Source organism: Nicotiana attenuata, chromosome 3, assembly GCF_001879085.1.
Source record: "Nicotiana attenuata strain UT chromosome 3, NIATTr2, whole genome shotgun sequence".
NCBI lineage: Eukaryota > Viridiplantae > Streptophyta > Magnoliopsida > Solanales > Solanaceae > Nicotiana > Nicotiana attenuata.
The window spans coordinates 11,988,013-12,008,779 of record NC_031991.1 but is presented as its reverse complement, the minus strand read 5'-3'; the positions used below and the strand labels follow the sequence as shown (position 1 = coordinate 12,008,779).

The following is a 20,767-nucleotide window of genomic DNA, read 5'->3' as shown; positions in this document are numbered from 1 at the left end:
CACGAACTCCCTCAACATCTCGTCATTCCTTTGTTTAATCTTGAAGACGTTCGATTTTCTCGTGGCCACCTTTATGGCCCCGACTTGTGCTTTCACGAAGACATCTGCCAACATAGCAAATGAGTCAATAGACTTAGGAGGTAAGTTGTGATACCAAATCATGGCTCCTTTCGACAACGTTTCTCCAAACTTTTTTAGCAAGACTGATTCGATCTCATCGTCATTCAAATCGTTCCCTTTGATCGTGCAAGTATATGAAGTAATATGCTCGTTGGGGTCGGTTGTTCCATTATATTTGGGTATATCGGGCATGCGAAACTTCTTGGGAATGGGCATCGGAGCCGCACTCTGAGGGAATGGTTTTTGTATGAAATATTTGACGTCTAAACCTTTCAAAACTGGAGGTGCCCCCGGTATCTGGTCCACACGGGAGTTATAAGTCTCCACCTTCTTATCATCGTCTTCAATTTTCTTTTCTCCGGACTCGATCCTCTTAGTGAGCTCTTCGAGCATCTTCATAATCACGGGGTCAGTCCCCGAGCCGCTTTCATCTGGTTTTTCTAGCTTCGGTTCAGTACGTCGATTGTTTTCATGTTCAACTATACTCGAAGTCTTATTTTGACTTTGAAGTTGAGCAATGGCGATCTGTTGAGCTTGTAGCATCTCGAATATCACTTGGAGGCTGATTCTCCCATCACCCACTCCTTGTGTTCCTTGGCCACCAGGTCGGGCTTCCCTGCGTATACTCACTCCGGGGTATGTGCCTAAATCCGTGTTTAGAGCAATATGTGAACTTACATCAACCGGTTCCATGTTTGGCACTTCCCCAGGGTTTATCTTTGGTACATCGACCCCTATATTGTTGTGTTCACCAAGACCTTCGTTGTCATGAACATGTGCGTTTTACGAGCTAGACATGTTTCCACCTGAGAAACAGAAAGTCTTGGCAAGAAAAAGTGTAAAAATAATGTGTGTAATGAGAATCAGTAAAGAAACAATCACTATTATCTTTAGCCCCACGGTGGGCACCGAACTGTTTACCTCGAAAATACGAGTAACAATTAAATTTGATTTATGGTTTTAAAGATATGTGATTAGATTCAATACCAATTAATAATCAAGAAATATGAAGTGGAAATGAAAGAGACAAGTGAATCAAACCAAAGTTTCTCAGCAGTGGTGACCTCGAGCTTCGTGACCTCGAAGTAGGTTCAGTGCCACTGCTGAGATGATGTTACAAATGATTGGGGTCCCCTTTATATAATAGGAGAACCCTAAATAAGGTATATTTCTATTTACAATAAGGAATATTCTTGGTACACCTGTCTAACCGCCTGGTACGGAATAGTACAATACTATTCCAAGATCTGCGCCGTGATCTTGGGGACGTGGCAGGAATCTAGCCCACTTTGTTACAAGCTCATAACGGTACTATTCCGGGGTCGAGCATACTCGACCTCGGTGTGCATCATGCTCTATCTTCGAACTTGGGTCTGGTCCCTCGAGCTCGATCTCGACCTTGCCTGAATTCGGACTTTGGACGACCTCTCGAACATATAGATCGAGGCATACGATCTCGACCGTATACACTAACAAACTAAATCTTACAAAATAAGAATATACTAAAAGAGAATATTATAAGCATTGTTTGATCAATTGATCTACATTCATAAAAAATCTACTAATATAAAAGAAAAAAAACCTATGGAAAGAAAAGAAAACTTTTCGAGACTCTTGTGGATGCTATTATTGTCTTTGTGTGAAGGAGGGATCCCAATTTTATAGAGGTCTACAACATTTTCATATAAAAAAGTGATCTATCAAATTATGAAGTATGAAAAAAATTTATATTTTCCTTTTTGAAACAATAAAATCACTTAAAATCACTTATGGAAAATATTCTACCACTTCTTCAAATAAGAGAAAAATACACACATGGTAAGAAAAAGAGGGCGAACCCTTATAATTTTTCCTTTAATTTGAATATTCTGATAAAATAATTTGATCCTCCCTCTTTACATAATCATCATCACTATTGTTTGTCATAATTAAAAGTAGTTATGAGTTAAAAATTGAAATCATATGCTCTAAAAGTAAGCACGATTTAAAAATATTGAAGTCTTGCATTAAAAGTAAGTAGAATTAAAAATAAAGCTCATGCATTAAAGTAAGCATCGATTAAAAATAATTTTTATTTTTTAAAAATGCAGCAACAAGAACGTTGAAAATATGGTTAAAAAATTATCTTTACATGTAGTGCTCTAGATTTTGTTTTTACAAAATCTTATTCATCGTCAAATTGGTCGCAACTTGATTTGAACCCGTCTTGAACATGTCTTCAACTTTACTGAACTATTAACTCTGATACCACTTGTTGTGGATTTTTAAGAAAGATATCTACAACAAAAAGGATTAAAAGTATAATTGAAAATCTGTTTCTAAAGATTCATTAATTATAGGGTTTTAAATAGCCACATAAATAAAGAAGTAAACTCATCCTACAAGTAAAGTTCTGCATTCTTAACTAAGAAACTGAATAATCTAGTAAATCAAAAATATTATAGTTCTCATATAGCTAAGCAACTAATGATTCTAAAACATATGCAAAATCCAACCACGAACACATAAGAAAATTCTTTTAGAAAACTTTTCTTGCTACTATAAGGTTTGATTTTTTATTCTACTGAAAACTCAAACATTTTTTAACTTTCACCCTAATAATTCATTGTTGAATTAAGGTCAGACAATTTTGTTGTTGAGCTTTGGCTTCTAATATAGCAAGCCAATAATTAAAGTAAAATGTTATTTACAGTCGGTTCAATTATAATTGTATAACTATAACATATACCGATATAATTCTAATTATAAATTTATCAACTTTTAGTCAAAGTACATTAATATCCTATAAGCATTCTAACAACAAATCATTAAATCAATTACTATGTTACATATAATATAATTCATCAAATTCATCACAACATAATTTCAGTTAATTCAATACATTTAGTAATTATTTTTAAAAAAAATTTAACATCCTAACACATTTATGTTGCCAGATTTACAAATATAATTACACTTTAATACTTTTCACACTTTCAGTATCGTGTGTCATCTAATTACATCATTTACATCTCACTTCGAGAGATGTAATAGGATGGGATGGTAGAAATTTTTCGTTCTCTGGGGTTTAAACCTTGGTATGAACAATATTTTGGGAGGGAACGTTTTGTTCCTTTTAATGGACCTTCCTAGCTAGGGCATAATCTTAATTAGTCAAATCAATGAGCTTTGGTTACAAATGCTTAATGCAACTTTTTATATAACTCAGATTCATGAATAAATTCGAATTTTACAAGTAAATAGTTTGATGATAAGAACTGAAAATCTAAAAAAATACCTTTATACTATCTTGATGTGCTATAGGATTCACTAGAGAAAAGGTCAACTAAAGTGAGTTTTGAATTTTTAAAAATAGAAATGATAAATTTTAGCCAAACTTCTTATTGAAATCACGAAACACATGAAAAGAAAATGAAAATGATGTGTTATGTTCGAGATCTGGCATAATCATACAATATTTGTGCCCGTCACATAATAATTGTGCAACCTTAATTACACTAATCACCTTGTCATTATTCAAAAAGAAGCATTAGATAGTGCCAATGACAAACTAAATGTGAATAATCATAATGCATCCGGCTTGCACAATGGTTATGTGGACGCAATTTTTTTTTTGGTAAGAGGAGAAACCCGCAGCCGCTACAATCTTTGCCACATCCTTTACCCTTCGAATGAGCACTTTGTGGTGGCACTTTGTATGCACCAGTAAATCTCCCCCTGTGTAATAGCATGCAAACTACAATTATTGTAATGGCAACTTTATATATTTTTTTCCTATGAAAGAGTAAATTAGCACATAGGTTAGGTAAGTCACGTTTGTTTCAAGCTATGCCATATGTTACCTTTACTAGTTTCATCAAGATCGTCTATCACAAAATCCTTTTTTTGTTAAGTCATATTATTATTCTACTAGCACATGAATTGTTTTGGGTCATCAATCGTGGTAAGGTTTGGCAACTATAGACATTGAATAGGCATATGTAGGAGATGGTTGCAAAAATGGGTTAAATTTGTGCACGTGTCCAATAACGTAGGCACACCACATAATCTAAGAACGAAGAATTAAGCATGTGTTATTACAACAACGATCCAGTATAATCCCACAAGTGGGGTTTTGGGTGTTGATAATAGGTGAATTTGACTACAATCACACCTTAAATAATCACCTTCTTGTGTAGTTTTAATGCTAAAAGTGATGACAAAATGCTCTTATTAGTGCTTTTCATGATTTGTAGGTGATATATGTATAAAGACGGCTAAGGAGCAGTTTTGGAGTCAAAAGTGATGAAAAAGAGGCCAACAGTGAAATTTCCCAAGTGACCCGTGCAAAAACAGGCCGAAGATTCAGAGAACTGGATCCACCGCGGTTCCACCGCGACCGCGGCAGAACCGCGGTGGGAAGCAGCTGCAGAAGATTGAGATTCCGCGAGGGTGTTTGGCCGCGGTTCTACCGCGACCGCGGCAGGCGCAGTAAACTTCAGGGACCAAAGTGTCAATTACGGGATTTTTAGACCTAAACCCTATTTAAAACATTAGACTTCGCCCAAGAGAGGCATGTATTGATTTTTAAGGTTTCTTAGGAAGGAAAACCATTGTGAGAGAATACTAAAAACATCTTTCTTCTTTTCTTTTGATTTTTATGATGAATTCAATCTTAGTTTCTTTTCCCATAGCCATGAGTAGCTAAATTCCTTGTCTAAGGTTTTGATGGAACCTATTGGGTGATGAACTTCTTGTTTATGTGAATACAAATTGCTAGTTTAATCTCTATTTGTTCAACTTCGTGTCTGTTGTAGTTAATTGACAGGATCCTCAATTAGCTGTGCCTATTTAGTGTGCATAACTTGGAAAAGAGTGCATATTTAGGGTATTGTTGAACAACACCACTCCTAAATTATTAGAGGAATCTATAATTGCGGGTTTAAAGGCGGGATTAGGGATAACGAAGCCTTGGGTGTAATCTAAAGTGAATCGTGCTAAATAAAGTAAGCTAGTGTATCTCGGGAGAGTGCAATAGTAAATTACTGTGATTACTCGGGAGAGATTTACGGTAAGATTAGCGTTCATGATTGATAGAGATGTGTTGGTAAATTTGTATGAGCATAAACAGAAGGGATTACAGCAATAGGGGAAATCATTGCCTTAGCATTTTTCTCATAATTGTTTACAACCTTATTAGTTTAGTTTACAGCTATTTAGTTACTTGCAAGCTAGTTGTTAAAGAACACTCAACTGAGATTTGAATATTTGGGAAGCTGGTTCTGAAGACTTAGTGGGTCTGAAGATAGCGGGTGATAGGTTAACTCTCTGTGGATTCGACCCTGGGCGTAATACTCGGGTTATATTTGCAACGTCCGCAGAGTCCTTTTTATAGGCATAGTTGGGCGTGATCAGGAGGGTAATATGTACGCAAACCTTATCCCTACCCGGAGGGGCTGAGAGGCTGTTTCCAGGTGTTATTATAAACTAAAATTTTTAATTAAACAAAACTGAATCATCTTATGAGTTATGTATTAGCTTAGGAAGATATTGTGTTCATCGGAATTGTAGAGTCAAGTTCGCGTACGATAATCTACATTCATCATCACAAAAAGTTTGAAAAACGTTCCCATATCTCTTATTTGGATGCCACGCTCCTTAAGATACCTTCTCGAATTTTACTTTGGCTATTTTGTTTTTTTGAGCGAATCTTGAAAGTCCTGTAACATACGATACTAAAGTTAGTACATATTTTGAATATTATTCGAACTAACATAACGAAAAAATAAACTAGTTGATGTAAAAGGTACCCTTTTATTGATTTTTGCTTTCTCCAAATAAAAAAAAAAACAATTTTTAGTTCCTTTTCTTTTACTTTTTCCTTCATTTCTTTTAATTTCCTTTGTTTTTAAGCATAGCAAAGCATTTGGATCTTTCTGTTTCAACTTTCAACAAACAAGCATTCAGATTGGACTTCTTTTCCAATTAGGGCACCTGTTTTACCAAGAGAAGCAACCAAAAAAAAACTGTAAAATCTTATAAGTATTTATCAGAAAGTAGCAGCATATCCGAAAATTCTGTCAGTTGAGGAGAAGGCCCACAACAGGACACGGCAGCAAAAACACGTTGGACTGCCTATGTGGCATTCACTAATTGGATTATGCACATAAGTCAACATATGCTATTTCACCTAATCTAAACGCACTGAGAGAGGAAACACACACACACACACACACAGAATACAGACACTTTCAGAGTTACACAGTTTCACTCTCTCGTCGGCTTCGCTGCCCCAAATTCCGTTTCAACATTCGCTTCTAAGCTTCCTCTTCGCGTCACTCAATTGAGATCTGAAGGTTCTAGAAAGTTTTCGAGGCCGATCAGACCGCGGAGTTGAATATATCCTTTTTCCCGCGAGGAGTTTTGTTTCAGTGTTTCGGATCCGGATCTGCGTATGCGAGCTCGTAAGAATTTCTGCGTTCATTGATCTATTTGTTTTTTCACACTTTAATTATGAGTTTGATTTGATTTAAAGTAGTTATAACTGCTGCACTGGTATTTTAGGATGAGCTTGTGTTTCACGATTTTTTAATATCTAATTGCTACAGCATTGATCAGTCTCAAATGTGTTTCTTTGCAAATTCGTTGAATTCGTTGGTAGGTTTATAGTTTGAAATTGTTCCTTTTCGAGGTTTTTAATACGTTCCGTTCATTGTGTCTTCTGCTGTTCAAATACTGCTTTTTAACTCGTTTGCTTGATAATGGTAGTTTGATTATTCTTGTTTCTGTTAGTCTAGCATAGTGTTTGGACATTCCATCTGTTTTACAATTTCTGGTTTTGTGAATAAGCTGTAAGTTGTAACTGCTCTACTGGTATTTTTAGTGTGAAATTGTGTTTCATACTTCAGCTTTGATCTTCCAATGTATTTTTTTGCAAGTTCATTGATTTTTGAATGTTGAGCCGGAAACATCCTCTCTACTCACCCGGAGTAGGGGTAAGGTGTACACACTACCTCCCCAGACCCCACTTGTGGGATTTTACTTGGCTGTTGTTGTTGTTGTATTGATTTTTGAATATGTAATGTCTGATAGTATGTTTTTGGTTCTTTTTTCCCTAGGACCTGAAGAATTTTTTGAGAGGGTTTAACAGTTGAGAAGGAAACATCACAGCTGCCTGAACACGAGCTAAGGAATTAGTGGAATTGATTAACAAAAGAAATTCAAAATACAGCGACCAGGTTCAGGGGGCGATTTGCCCCAAAGCAGTGAGTTCATCCCTTTCCCAGTAGCACGGAGGGTAAATTCTTTCCAAACCGTTGCAATGGATGATGACATGGAAGGAGGGAACTTGGGCCCTTACCAAGATAGGCCAAGGACATTTCCTAGCATGAAGAGTAAAGCTTATACACCATGGGTAAGTTACATTATTTGGGAGCACATGCTTTTCGGTTGACTTAAAATCATGCCTTTTGATTCTTTCATGGAGGAACATTTACTTTGATCAAGCCTTTAGTAGAGAATGGCATGCTCATTTTTGTTGTTTATTTTTATTAAATCTTTTTATGCACCTTAGTTTTGCTTTTACATATGTTCTCGCTCTTTAATGTGGATCATCAATTGCCAAATGTGTCACATTTTATAGTCTTCTATAAATTTTTTTAAGTATATAGTCTTCTATCATTTTTTAATATTCTAAATCCTGCTAAATATACTTTTCGAGGAGAAGAAAACATTACTGGTGAAAAAAGCATATCATTGCAGGAAAGATGGTACAATAGTTAAACAAACTGTGCATGAAAACCGGTTACCACTATGCTGTTACAGAAGGTAGTCTGTTGTGTTGGGGGTGATCTCGCGACATCTGCCATCTAGCCACCCTCTGTAGGTCTTCCACCAACCAACTACTTGTACAAATATAACAATGTTTCCTAATAATTTTAAATACATCTAAAATTATAGAAAGAAGAGCTACTGTTTAAATTCAAAGGAAGCAGTAGAAATTAGTGGATACATATGCATGAGTAAAAGTAAGACTATATATGTTTGAAATCGAGTGAACAAAATGTATACATTAATAAGTTCCAACTTTATTGAATATTCCCTTTGTCTCTCTTAACTACTTTACCATCTGATACTTTTTTATCCGGACCTTGATCATCTGTTACTTACAAAAAAAAACTACCGGGATCATCTTTTTCTAGTGAAACTCGAATTAGTGCCGTGTTCCTAATATATTGTGACTCGCAATAGTGTCAAATGTGTTCTTCCACTTTTTAAGAGTTCTCTGACAACTTTTGCTAGGTAATTTTTAGGCAGAATAGCCTGGGAGACACTTGTACTTGTTCCGGTTTATCATCCCGGTCCCTACACTCCATAAAGTTTCATCTAGACACTTCAACTTAATCAAAATAAGACTTTTAAACCCTTCTGACCGTTGACCGGGCTTATGTGGCATTGATATGGCTGAGGTGGACAAAATAAGTGATTTACACGCACATTAGGTGCGTGAGCTGATGATTTTTCTTTATTAAAAAAAAAAAAAAAAAAAAATAAAAATACTATTTTTCTTCTTCAGCCCCTACCAGCCCCCCTTCTTCTTCATCCCTTTCCCCTTTCGTTCTGCCCCCCTCCCCTCCTCTTCTTCTTCATCCTTTCTCCCTTTCGTTCTGCCCCCCCCCCCTTCCAAGTCCCTCCCCCTTCCCTCTCCCCCTCCTCTTCTTCTTAGTCCCTTCTCCATTTTTTCCGATGGTTTTAGCTTTCAAATTTTTTCACAGTCTTTTCAAATTGGGGTAGAGGAATAAGTCAAAATTCAAAAGACTTAATTCTCTGCTCATGTATTTTTCATGGATAGCTAACTTTCTTTAAAAGAGGAGTGAAGGAAATAGTGGTACTCATGATGGAGAAGCCATGGCAGGTGGGTTATTATTTTAAGAAGGTTGAGTGGATGAGTTTGAAAAAGGGAGGAGGGTTTTCTTTAATTTTCATTTTTTGCTTACTTTATTTTATTTTTTGTTTAAGAAATTAAAATTTTGTTAAATAATATTATTTTGGCATAGAATCTGATGTGGATGCTGATTTTGTCATCCACGTCAAGCAAGTGAGCTTCACGCGATTCCGAAGGGTTTAAAAGTCTTGTTTTGATTAAGTTGAAGTGTCTAGATGAAGCTTTATGGAGTGTAGGGACCGGGATGACAAACCGGAACAAGTACAAGTGTCTCCTAGGCTATTCTGCCTAATTTTTAACCATGAACTTCAAAAAAATGACATGCACATCCTTATTAAAAATAAAGATATGCACACAGGTAGAGTGTGTTGATAGATCTTTTTATGACAGCGGTGTTCGGGCCAGCTTGCGGGCACCTCGACTATTCTACTAGGTACCTGCTACCTCCAACCAGCACAAGTACCGTGTAACTCTACCTAACAATGCTTAGGTAGATCGGAATAAATCACTAAGTATTTTTTTGTCTTTGCTTGGATTTTAACCTGGTCTTTGCACCCACTTCATTGACCGTTAGGCCACACCCTTGCATGCGTGTATGGTATAGTTTCTTTACCTAATAATTAGACCGGGCTAGGTGCTGTCAGTTCTCTATTTGACACCGTCTCCAACTCACCTTCTATGCCACCTTTGACTGATTGACCGTTTACCCATCTCCTCCTACTAAAGCTAGCAACCCACTTTAGGTTGGGTTCAGGTAGATACTTCTCCTGCCAACATTGAACTCTGTGGACCGAAGGTAATCAGAATTCAAAGTAAATTTCTGAATCTCAAAAGAATCAGTAGGCATAGATTGATCTTGAAGTTTCTAGTATTGTCTTCCACCCACTTGCACTATAAAAAAGTAATCATGCACTCAGGAATCTAAGAGGTTGCTACATTCTAAAATCTTGAAGCTTTTGGCCTTGCACTTAGAATTCGAAGAGCTCAAGACATTCCAGATTCACTAAGTTAACACGGTTGAAAGTCGAAACAAGCATAGAGTTTTGAGATTAACCATTGAGGTCTCATTGATACTATATAGAAGTTGAAGATCCAGATAATTTTACTCTTCTTTAGAAGCACAAATTTTCACTCATAAGAGCACTCTGAGCAGGGTATAGCAATTTAAAATGGAAATTATATGAGGCTTATTTCCTAACCAGATAGTTTGCAGAGATTAGTGTGTGCACCATTACCCACTTATAGCCATTTGGCCAAGCTTCTTCAAGAGCCAAAAGTGCTTTTTTTTTCCCAAGAAGTACTCTTTTCCTCAACTTGAGGTGTTTGGCGAAGCTTTTTGGGAGAAAAAAATGCTTTTGGAAAGAAGCAGAAACAATTTTGAGAAGCAGAAAGAAGTAACTTCTCCCCAGAAGCAAAAGTAGTTTTGACTTTTCTTCTTACCAAAAATACCCTTAGCAAAATATAATATATACCAAATTAACGTTACTTATTTTAAACCTAATACTTAGGATATTAATCTATAAGTATTTTTTCTTGTTTTTAGGATAGCTTTCTAATATATAGTGACTTTTCGGGTAAATGCTTTCATATTTATTGAATAATTTTTGATATATTTAAATTATCTCAAAAGAATTAAAGTACTTTTCAATTCTATTTTCATATTTTGCGTAAACAAAATGGAAAACGTTAATTATTGTCTTTAATAATAAAATTTTGAGATTATTTATCAACTTATAATATTAACTATTAAGTAAATCTCTTCATGTCCTTATTCGTAAGTTGATATTTAAAAGCACTTTTTGAAAAGCTTGGCCAAACACAAATTATTGCTCAACGTACATTTCAGATAAATTAACCAAACACAAACTGCTTATCTCAAAAGTACTTTTTCGAAAAGTACTTTTCAAAATAAGCTTATTTTTCCAGCTTGGCCAAACAAGCTATTAGAGAATAGAGATATATGAAGGGCTTAACCTGAAATATGAACTTGTAGTTTAGTGCTAAACTAGGCTTTCTGAAAAATAATAATCATTGATTTACGATTTAATAGTTCTTTCTTTTTCTTTTCATGTCTTTTTTATCGGTCAATATCTTATTGATGTCAGTCCAAGACGGTGTTTTAATTTACATTAGTGGCATAATGTGTACGATTGGTCCATAGCCCCCTAAAATTCTAACCAACTATAACTACAAAATGGTACTCTCTTTACACTAAAAGTCCAAAAATAAAATAAAATAAGAGAGAAACCATGACTTAATCCGATGGTTTATCAACTCTTTAAATAAACTATATTTTCTTCTTTTTCATATTAACCAAAAAACTAAAGAAGGTTTGTCTTTCAAATTACCTTATTTAGCATCTAAGCCTCTCGTTCTCCAACTTACGGGTGATTCTGACTAGATATGTTCACCTTCTCATGCTTTTTGGTGAAGAATCAGTTGAGCCATTTCATTTTGGCTATTTAAATGCATTTTATTTGTTTTTTTACTTTACTGAAAGCTTGTATTACATTTTTCCTTAAAAGAATCAATTATCGGAAGGCGTTTGCCTCACAATGTTATACATGCTATATACCCTGGGCTCTCTTGAAGAGAACTATGTTTCATTAAAGATTGTCTGCCGAAGAATTAAATGATCTTTTTTGACAAGCAGATGATAAGTACCTCTGTTCTCAATCTGTAATTCATGGTTATAGTCATTCTACCTAAAGTGTTATTCACCGTTCATTTGCTCATGTCTATATTTCTAAATTAGTAGATAAACGTAAATGATGTGCCTCTTTTCGACCTGTTTGTCTAATAGTAAACATCTCTGATCTTTGAATCTAGCACAAATAGTTGTGCCACATCAGAATGAATATTTTGAAAATTAAAGATGATACTAGCTTTCAGTCAGGGGAGCTTGTTACAATTTTGTAATGCAAAATATATGAGGAGGACTAGCATCCTAAAAGTATACAAAAACTTGAAACTTTTAACCAGCAGTGCCTCCTCTATCTGTAGAAACCAGTTATTCATCACTTGCTTGCTTAAGATTAACTGTTCTAGTTGTTCACTGTTGCTTAAATAAGATTGTTGAATATGAAGCTTCTTTCAGCGGATAACAGCATAATTTAATTTCCTTCTTTTTTCATAGTTTGCTCTTATATTTTCTAAGTATTTGCTTTAATATTGTCATTGCTGTTTCATGCAGATTTTTCGTGTTCTCATGAGGATAAATGTTCGCGTTCTTTTGGTGCTCCTGCTTGTTTGTTTTGGAGCTATCTTTTACATTGGTGCAAGTACCTCGCCGATCATTGTGTTTGTGTTTTCAGTTTGTATCATCAGCTTTTTTGTGTCGATTTATCTTACTAAGTGGGTGCTGGCAAAGGATGAAGGACCTCCTGAGATGTCCGAGGTACAATCTTCTTAAATCAGTTTCTAAGTTCTCGTTCGAAATTTTCCTGTTTTGTTTTTTTCTGCTTCTAACACGTAGATCAGAAAGTTTGGACAATGTTTTTTCATATCATACTAGATCATATTTTTCTTTTGGTATGGGTCTCTAGACTTATGCAGTACACTAATTGAGTCTAGCTCTTGTTATTCTTTAGTTCTTTTCCTTTTTCATCTTTCATTTTATTCATTTCTTAATTTTTGGGGTGGAAGATAGAGGTGGATAGAGTTGTTGGGTAATGCCATGAGGGAGGCAGGAATGGTTTTGTATCCAATGCCTTAATGGTGGTTAAGGAGCTCCATTGTTTGGGCTAGCCCATGATCATTATGTACGAGTGGTCGTTTCAAGGGTTAAAGTTGTGTGCTAGAGTACTGCAGAAGATACCATGGAGGTCCAGCATGGTGACTACCTCTGCTTTTGCTTCTGTCACCTTCACCTGCCAACCTAAGAAATGATCTATTCCCGCCATTTTCATTTCCCTTCTCCATGCTCCTAGATTACATGCCACCTGACCTTGGAATCCTTCATAGCCATAAGATTTTCCGAGAGAAGTGGATTTGAAGGCAAAATTTTCTTATTCCATTGATATGGGAACTTTAACGTAAATAAATTGGTAAAAGCTTGATGATATTGATGGCAGCACCCAGCATGCAGAAACTTGGATTCACAGTCATGCTTTTGCTCCTATGTCAGTGCAATATGTTATGTATAGTAGTCTTAAGCTCATTATGTAACTTGCTAGATATCAGATGCAATACGTGATGGAGCTGAAGGTTTCTTCAGGACTCAGTATGGGACTATCTCCAAGATGGCGGTATTGCTTGGACTGGTTATATTTGCCATATATTTATTCCGTAATACAACTCCTCAGCAAGAATCGTCTGGCTTAGGCAGGTAATGGCAGATTTTGAGTTGGATAATTTCTCTTCTTTCAGGAAAAGCTTGAGTTCACTTAATGATACTTCCCATGCTGATGTAGGGCAACATCTGCTTATATTACTGTTGCTGCTTTTCTTTTCGGGGCTCTATGTTCTGGTGTTGCTGGGTACGTTGGCATGTGGGTGTCAGTACGTGCTAATGTCCGAGTATCAAGTGCAGCAAGACGGTCGGCTCGCGAGGCTCTGCAGGTTCTTTTTTTCACTTTTCAATATAATGCTCAACAGGAGCAACACTAAGGCCCTCTGTTGTAGAAATTGACTTCACATCTTTCTGATGTAGATAGCTGTACGTGCTGGTGGATTTTCAGCATTGGTGGTTGTTGGAATGGCTGTAATGGGTGTTGCTATTCTTTATGCAATTTTGTATGTGTGGTTGGGGGTGGATTCACCTGGCGCAATGAAGTCAACCGATTGTGAGTAAAATCTGCTAACATTCACATTGTTTTGTTTCACTAAGATGTACATTTGACTTTGAATGTCTGTTTTCTAGTTCACATTATGACTAATCATCTTTATGCAGTGCCCCTTCTACTTGTTGGGTATGGTTTTGGAGCTTCATTTGTTGCCCTTTTTGCTCAGTTGGGTGGTGGAATATTCACAAAGGCTGCTGATGTTGGAGCTGATCTTGTCGGAAAAGTAGAGCAGGGTATACCGGAAGATGACCCACGCAATCCTGCTGTAATTGCAGATCTGGTATTAATCTGCTCTCTTTTTAATGCCTTTTTTCATTTTCTTCTATGAACTTCTGTGTTTATCATGCATTAGCATTAGGCATTTCTGTCATGTATTCTAGCTGGAAGTTGTATGAACGATCTCATTAAGTTCTACTTTATGCACCATGCACCTAGTTAATGCAGTGGAACCCCAAGTTTAAGTTTAAACAGTACTTAAACTGTGAGATACAAACATCTCTTGGTGCTTGAGTAGAACAAGTGATTCTCATTTTTTTACATGAAAGTTATCTCCTTAGAGAAATTTCTTGGAGTTTAAAGAAGAATGTCTTTGTCTTCTTTGAGGCCCCTATTATCAATTGTTTCACATCCTAGCTTTGTGCTTGCTATGTTAGCACCAAATAAAAAGACATATACGAAAGAGAGAAAAGTTTGCTATTGCGAACTATTAAACATATAAAAGGAATTATGGAGTATTGGTATCTGCTCCGTCAATTCATTAACTGGAGATTGTCACTACCTATAATGTTGTTTTTTTGGTTTCAAATTGATGTGTCTAATGCTAACCTTATAAATTTCCGATTGTAAGGTAGGAGACAATGTTGGTGACTGTGCTGCTCGAGGTGCAGATCTTTTCGAAAGTATTGCCGCGGAGATTATTAGTGCAATGATACTTGGAGGAACCATGGCTAAACACTGCAAAATTGAAGGTAGCTTGACACTCACACTCACATTTGAGTTGATTTAATTTAACTTAAGTTGCTGCAGAAATTTGGTTCTGAAGGTGAGTGGTAATCTTGGTGGGAATGTATCAAAAAGACGAATGTAATATGCCAACCCTTGCACTTGAATCCAAATATTATGAAACAGTGAATTTTGTATCATAGGTGTGGGTACTGTGAGGATGAAACTGCTTATGTTTGCAAATGAGAGACATCAAGTGTTTGTAGATCAGTGCTATACAACCCAAAAAGCCCCAAAAGCACTGAAGTCAGTGGAGTTATAGGTGTTCGAGAGCAAATGCAATTAAAACACGTGATTTAGTGAGCACAGAGCTGTTGGAGGGTTGTTTTGGGTAAGATGCACATGTCATCAACTTAGTGCCTTCACCGAAGCACTGCTAAGCTGCGCGAAAATGTGCCTTTGACAAAACTGTTGGAGATGCTGCCAATTATAGCGCAGGGGAGAAAAGATCATGTAACAATAACTGTCTTACAGTGTTGTTTCTCCCACGGTTAAGTTTTTTCATCTTAAATTGGATAACAGCTGCAGCTTAGCTTAATTGGTTATTATTACATCACTGTGTTGGTGATTGAAACTGCGGACTCCATGTACCATAAATGAGCTCTTAGTATTTTTTTTAACTATAGTAGTAGGGGTGTGCATTCGAATCGGTTTATCGATAAATCGAATCGATTATTTGTTATCGGTTTATCGATTTATCGATTTCGATTTCGAAATTTTCCTTATCGAGTTATCGATTTCGATTTCGGTTTTGTCCTCTTCGGTTATCGGTTTATCGATAAACCGATAAGATATACTAAAAAGACAAATATACCCTTATTCTATAATACCCTTTCCTTTACTCACTTCAATCTCTTGGGACCTCCCTTATCTCCAAACCTTAGACCTCACTAATAATTTCTTCACTGGTTCAGTACCTGACTCACTCTCTAATCTATCTCGTCTTCAACGACTCACTTTGTCAAGAAACTCGTTCTCTGGTTCAATTCCCAGTTCTCTAGGCTTACTTTCAAACCTTGAAGAACTTTACCTAGATAATAATTTCCTTGAGGGAACAATACCCTCAACTTTCAACGGTCTCAAGAATTTAAGAAGGCTCGAATTTCAATCCAATAAGCTCACTTGCGAGTTTCCCGATTTGGGTCAGTTAAATAATTTGTTTTTCCTCGATGGTAGTGACAGTGCTTTCTCCGGCCAACTTCCGGCGACTTTTCCGGCATCGCTCATCGAGCTTGCAATGAGAAACAACAGCATAGAGGGTAACATTCCGGCGAGTCTCTCCGGACTGAATTTCCTACAAGTTATCGACCTGAGTCACAACAAACTCAGTGATGATGTATTTTTGTCTTTAAAGCTCAAGGGAATGAAGTTCAAATTAATGGAAAACAGAATTAGCCGTGATGATGTATTTTTTTTATACCGTTGGAGTGTTGGTGGCATGCATTTGATCCCTTACTTTAGTTTCGTTGCATGTGCTTGTCGGCACAATTTTTATGTTATAAACGGTGTTCGTCTTATTTTAGCTTCTTTTTGTCCATATTAGTTAGGCGTGTTTATAGCGATATACTTTCCGTGGAATCCCGCAAATTTTCTTATTGGTGTAATCGATAACCGAATCGATAAGCCCCAAAAATCGATAAATCGAAATCGAAAAAATCGAAACCTTATTGAAACGATAACAATAAAATCGATAATCGATAAGTAATTATTGATAAGGGTCAATCGAATCGATAAATCGAATGCACACCCCTATATAGTAGAGAGTAGAGAGTGAGGATTTTGCATCCAAATGGAGTGGGAAGGAGGGTGAGGATTCATGAAGCCGACATGAACTAGCTTGGGGTTGAGGCATGGTTGTTGTAGTTGTATGGTAGTCACTAGACACAATGAAAGTACATCAGTTTCCCACCTTTAAAGGCTTATTTTTTTAGAATTTTTTCGATGGTGATTTATTGATGTGGTAGGAAAAATCTCTGCATGCAACTTGTGTACAAAAAGTAGAGAACTTCACCCAGAACATGATTCTCAGTTATGTTTGTTATATGTTTGTTTCACTAGCAGTGTTTCAAAGGCGAAAAGCTTTAAAACGCTCCATATCTATTGGGGCTTTAAGCGCAAAGTGCAGTTAAAGTATGGGTTTTAGTAAAAAAAGCACTATGAAGAAAAAAAATAAAAATGTATCTGTAATGCAGGAGAAAAGTAACAAGCTCATTCTTAATGTTTTCCTCAACAATTACTACATCTCTTTGCCAATTATATTTATTGTTAGTACTGCTTGATTCAAGATAGAACTCATGAACAATGAGACGCATGCCCTTAGTGCCTTGCCTACACCGAAGCGCAGCTTAAGCGACATGAAGGGCCCTCTTGTGCTTTTGTGAGCTTCAGGAACGACTAGTTAGTAGAAATATATGTATATAAAATGATGACTATCTTTCCTCTTGATGTAGCTGAATACTTCTGTTCCTAGAAATGATCTCGTTATATGTGATGCCTCCTATGTGATCTGCTGTTTCCTTGCAGTTTTCTGTTTTATCTAATATATGTTCATTTCTTCTGCAGATCCATCTGGCTTTATTCTGTTTCCTCTAGTTGTTCATTCTTTTGACCTGGTTGTATCATCTGTTGGCATATTCTCTATCCGGAACAAAAGGGAATCTGGAGTAATTGGCACTGTAGAGGACCCCATGAAAACTCTTGAAAAAGGGTACTCGGTGACAATATTGTTAGCTGTTCTGACATTTGGTTTGGTAAAGTTTTATTTTCCTTGGAACATTATCCACCATTTATTATCCTATTAGTTACATGACTTTCTGTGTCTGTTTTCTCTGCTAATATTTTTCATTGCATTTGCAGTCCACACGGTGGTTACTATATACTGAACAGGCACCTTCTGCTTGGTTGAATTTTGCTTTATGCGGTCTGGTTGGAATTGTAACTGCTTATGCCTTTGTTTGGATATCAAAGTACTACACTGACTACAAATACGAGCCTGTGCGTACCTTAGCCCTCGCTAGCTCCACTGGTCATGGAACGAACATAATTGCGGGTATTAGTTTAGGTCTGGAATCCACAGCTCTACCTGTCCTTGTCATAAGCTTGGCTATTGTTTCTGCTTTCTGGCTTGGCCGCACTTCGGGATTGACAGACGAGGCTGGAAACCCAACTGGGGGGTTGTTTGGTACTGCTGTAGCAACTATGGGAATGCTTAGTACAGCAGCATATGTTCTCACCATGGATATGTTTGGTCCAATAGCTGATAATGCTGGTGGAATTGTTGAGATGAGCCAACAGGTGATTTTAATGCTTCCGAGCTAAAGCATTAGGTCATGACTTCTTTTTCCCTCTTAATCTTTTATTGGCTTGGTTAGTTCACTAAGCCTTTTTGTGTACAGCCCGAGAGTGTTCGTGAGATCACTGATGTTCTTGATGCTGTTGGGAACACTACGAAAGCTACAACCAAGGGGTTTGCAATTGGATCTGCAGCACTTGCATCCTTTCTTCTGTTCAGTGCCTATATGGATGAGGTAGCTGCATTTGCTCAGGAACCCTTCAAGCAGGTACTGAATTGCTTTGCCTTTCTTTTTGGCCGTTTTCTTTAATTACATTAACTTTCTGGTGCAGGACTAATAATATTTAGTTAATATGCAGGTTGACATAGCGATTCCTGAAGTATTTGTTGGGGGATTACTGGGATCTATGCTCATCTTTCTGTTCAGTGCATGGGCCTGTTCGGCTGTTGGTCGAACTGCTCAAGAAGTAGTCAATGAAGTAAGAAGACAGTTTATTGAGAGGCCAGGGATCATGGTTAGTAGTGTTACCTTTCAGAAGGTTTACTTGCATTGCAGAATACTCATGGAGAGACTGAAGTTAATTGATGTTACTTTTACTGGTGGCAGGACTACAAGGAGAAGCCAGATTATGGTCGATGTGTGTCCATTGTTGCATCTGCATCTTTGAGGGAGATGATTAAACCTGGAGCCCTAGCTATCATATCCCCCACGGCTGTTGGTGAGTCTTGCACTCGTTAATCAATTTTATCATGCTTTACGATAACTGTTTTCCTGCTAAGACCCATAAACTGCATATCGCTGTCTAGCCAATTGAGCAAAGGTTTCTTAAGAATTATTGCAAGCTTTTAGATTTGTAGTTATCACTGTATTTTGATAAAATGTATCGCTATTAGGTCAACTGTGTTTGGTCCTTTAGAACTCTTTGTTTGAACTTTTAAGTCTTGTCTAAATTTGCCTTCTGATATGATCTCTGTCATGGATTTATTTAATCAGTTCGTTAATCTTCTCATGTATGTGCTCTTAGATGCATCTGCTTGCATTTTCTGTGGAGTGTCTGGGTAAATTATCTGCTACTTTAACTCTCTTTGAATCACATCATCAGGTCTTTTTTATCTTTTTTTTTCCTTTTATTACTTGTTTGTGTTTTCAATTATTCCCACATGTTCATTTTGTGGAAGCTTAGCCACTTGATATTGCAAAGTAACAACTAGCTTAGAATTGCAAAAGGGGTGTTGTGAGGTGAGGTATCACTGAGAAATGGGAGTTTTGCTAATCACTAAGTGATATCAGTGAGCATCTACATCTGTACAAATCTTACCTTGCATGTCTCTCTGCTGAAACATCTATACTTGTCCAAATTTTATGCATTCACCACATCGCGTGATTCTCTGTTGATTATTTTCCTCAGCAGCGACCGTACTATATGTTACCTGAATATAGTACATGTCAATTATTTTCTCATCGTTCCTGTTAGGTTACGTCTATTGTCTCTGCACTCTGTAGTTTATCTTTGGTGCCCTCCACCACATTATAAGTAGAATCTGAGGGAGAATTCTTTGCAATCTGTTTATTCTCCTTTTGTGCACACGTACCTGCAAATTCTAATTCTTAATTGTGCTTTCAAGTTTGTGTTTTCATAATCTTCTTTGATCTCAGTATAGAATTGAGTCTATTGTGTTCATCTTGGTCTCTGTACAGGTTTTCTTTTCCGCATTTTGGGCTACTACACGGGACATCCTCTTCTTGGGGCTAAAGTTGTAGCGTCCATGCTGATGTTTGCCACGGTTTCTGGTATTCTTATGGCTCTTTTCCTCAACACTGCTGGTGGAGCCTGGGATAATGCAAAGAAGTACATAGAAACAGGCGCTCTTGGAGGCAAGGGGAGCGACACCCACAAAGCAGCAGTTACAGGAGACACGTAAGTGTTGTTAGATGATTCATATGTTCTCAAGCTATGTTGTTTCGATTCTTCGAGAATGACGGGCTGCGCCCATGTTGGATCTTCCAAATATTTTTGGAAAATCCGACACGGGTGGGACTATTTTTGAAGTATCCGAGCAACATAGTTTCAAGTGTTTGTAGGGTTGTAGTACTCACAGGTCATTGATGCAGCTCTGTTATATGCATTCATTTTGTTCTTTTGCTCGCATAATTGTTCTAAATTCTCATGAGTCATGACAATAGATATTCTCTTAAGTTAACAAAATTATACGGGCCTTGCTGCACAGTACTTACAATTTCTTTTGTGTTTGCAGGGTAGGAGACCCATTCAAAGATACAGCCGGACCTTCTCTGCATGTACTAATTAAAATGCTTGCAACAATAACCCTTGTGATGGCTCCTATCTTTTTATGAGAGTTAAAGTTAAGAGATTTTAAAATATACGGCATCAGTTTCTAGGAACTTTTCTATGTTCATTGGATATTGACGAGAGATGTAACTTCCTAGTTATAAAACGAGAATACCACATTTTTTGGCACATGAATTCCAACTATAGGCAACTCTTTTTTAATTTTAGATCTCTGAATTCTCGGTTAAAGCTGTTTCTTTCGCTTCCCATATCTTTGCTTGGTTGCTGTTTCCTTTTCATGGTTTGTTTTTAGTTCCTTTTTCATTTTTTCCTAATGGTGATAGGGTAGGTTCTT

The 20,767-nt window shown here is 36.8% G+C and overlaps 1 protein-coding gene across 1 annotated transcript; it reads left to right on the top strand.

Moving 5' to 3' along the window:
- On the top strand, window positions 6,302-20,680 carry LOC109223323 (pyrophosphate-energized membrane proton pump 3). Its single transcript, XM_019387583.1, has 15 exons — window positions 6,302-6,563; window positions 7,218-7,513; window positions 12,237-12,440; window positions 13,219-13,370; window positions 13,456-13,603; window positions 13,695-13,827; window positions 13,935-14,107; window positions 14,675-14,795; window positions 17,392-17,579; window positions 17,686-18,123; window positions 18,225-18,389; window positions 18,481-18,636; window positions 18,729-18,840; window positions 19,821-20,040; window positions 20,378-20,680. The coding sequence occupies exons 2-15, from the start codon at window positions 7,421-7,423 to the stop codon at window positions 20,475-20,477; spliced, it is 2,403 nt and encodes an 800-aa protein (XP_019243128.1). The 5' UTR covers window positions 6,302-6,563; window positions 7,218-7,420; the 3' UTR covers window positions 20,478-20,680.

Excerpts from the sequence above, each read along its gene's own strand:
- LOC109223323 (XM_019387583.1), top strand. The coding sequence starts at position 7,421 with ATGGATGATGACATGGAAGGAGGGAACTTGGGCCCTTACCAAGATAGG. Across the intron at positions 18,124-18,224 it reads TTGTTGAGATGAGCCAACAG|CCCGAGAGTGTTCGTGAGAT; the intron begins GTGATTTTAATG and ends TTTTGTGTACAG. Across the intron at positions 18,841-19,820 it reads CATATCCCCCACGGCTGTTG|GTTTTCTTTTCCGCATTTTG; the intron begins GTGAGTCTTGCA and ends GTCTCTGTACAG.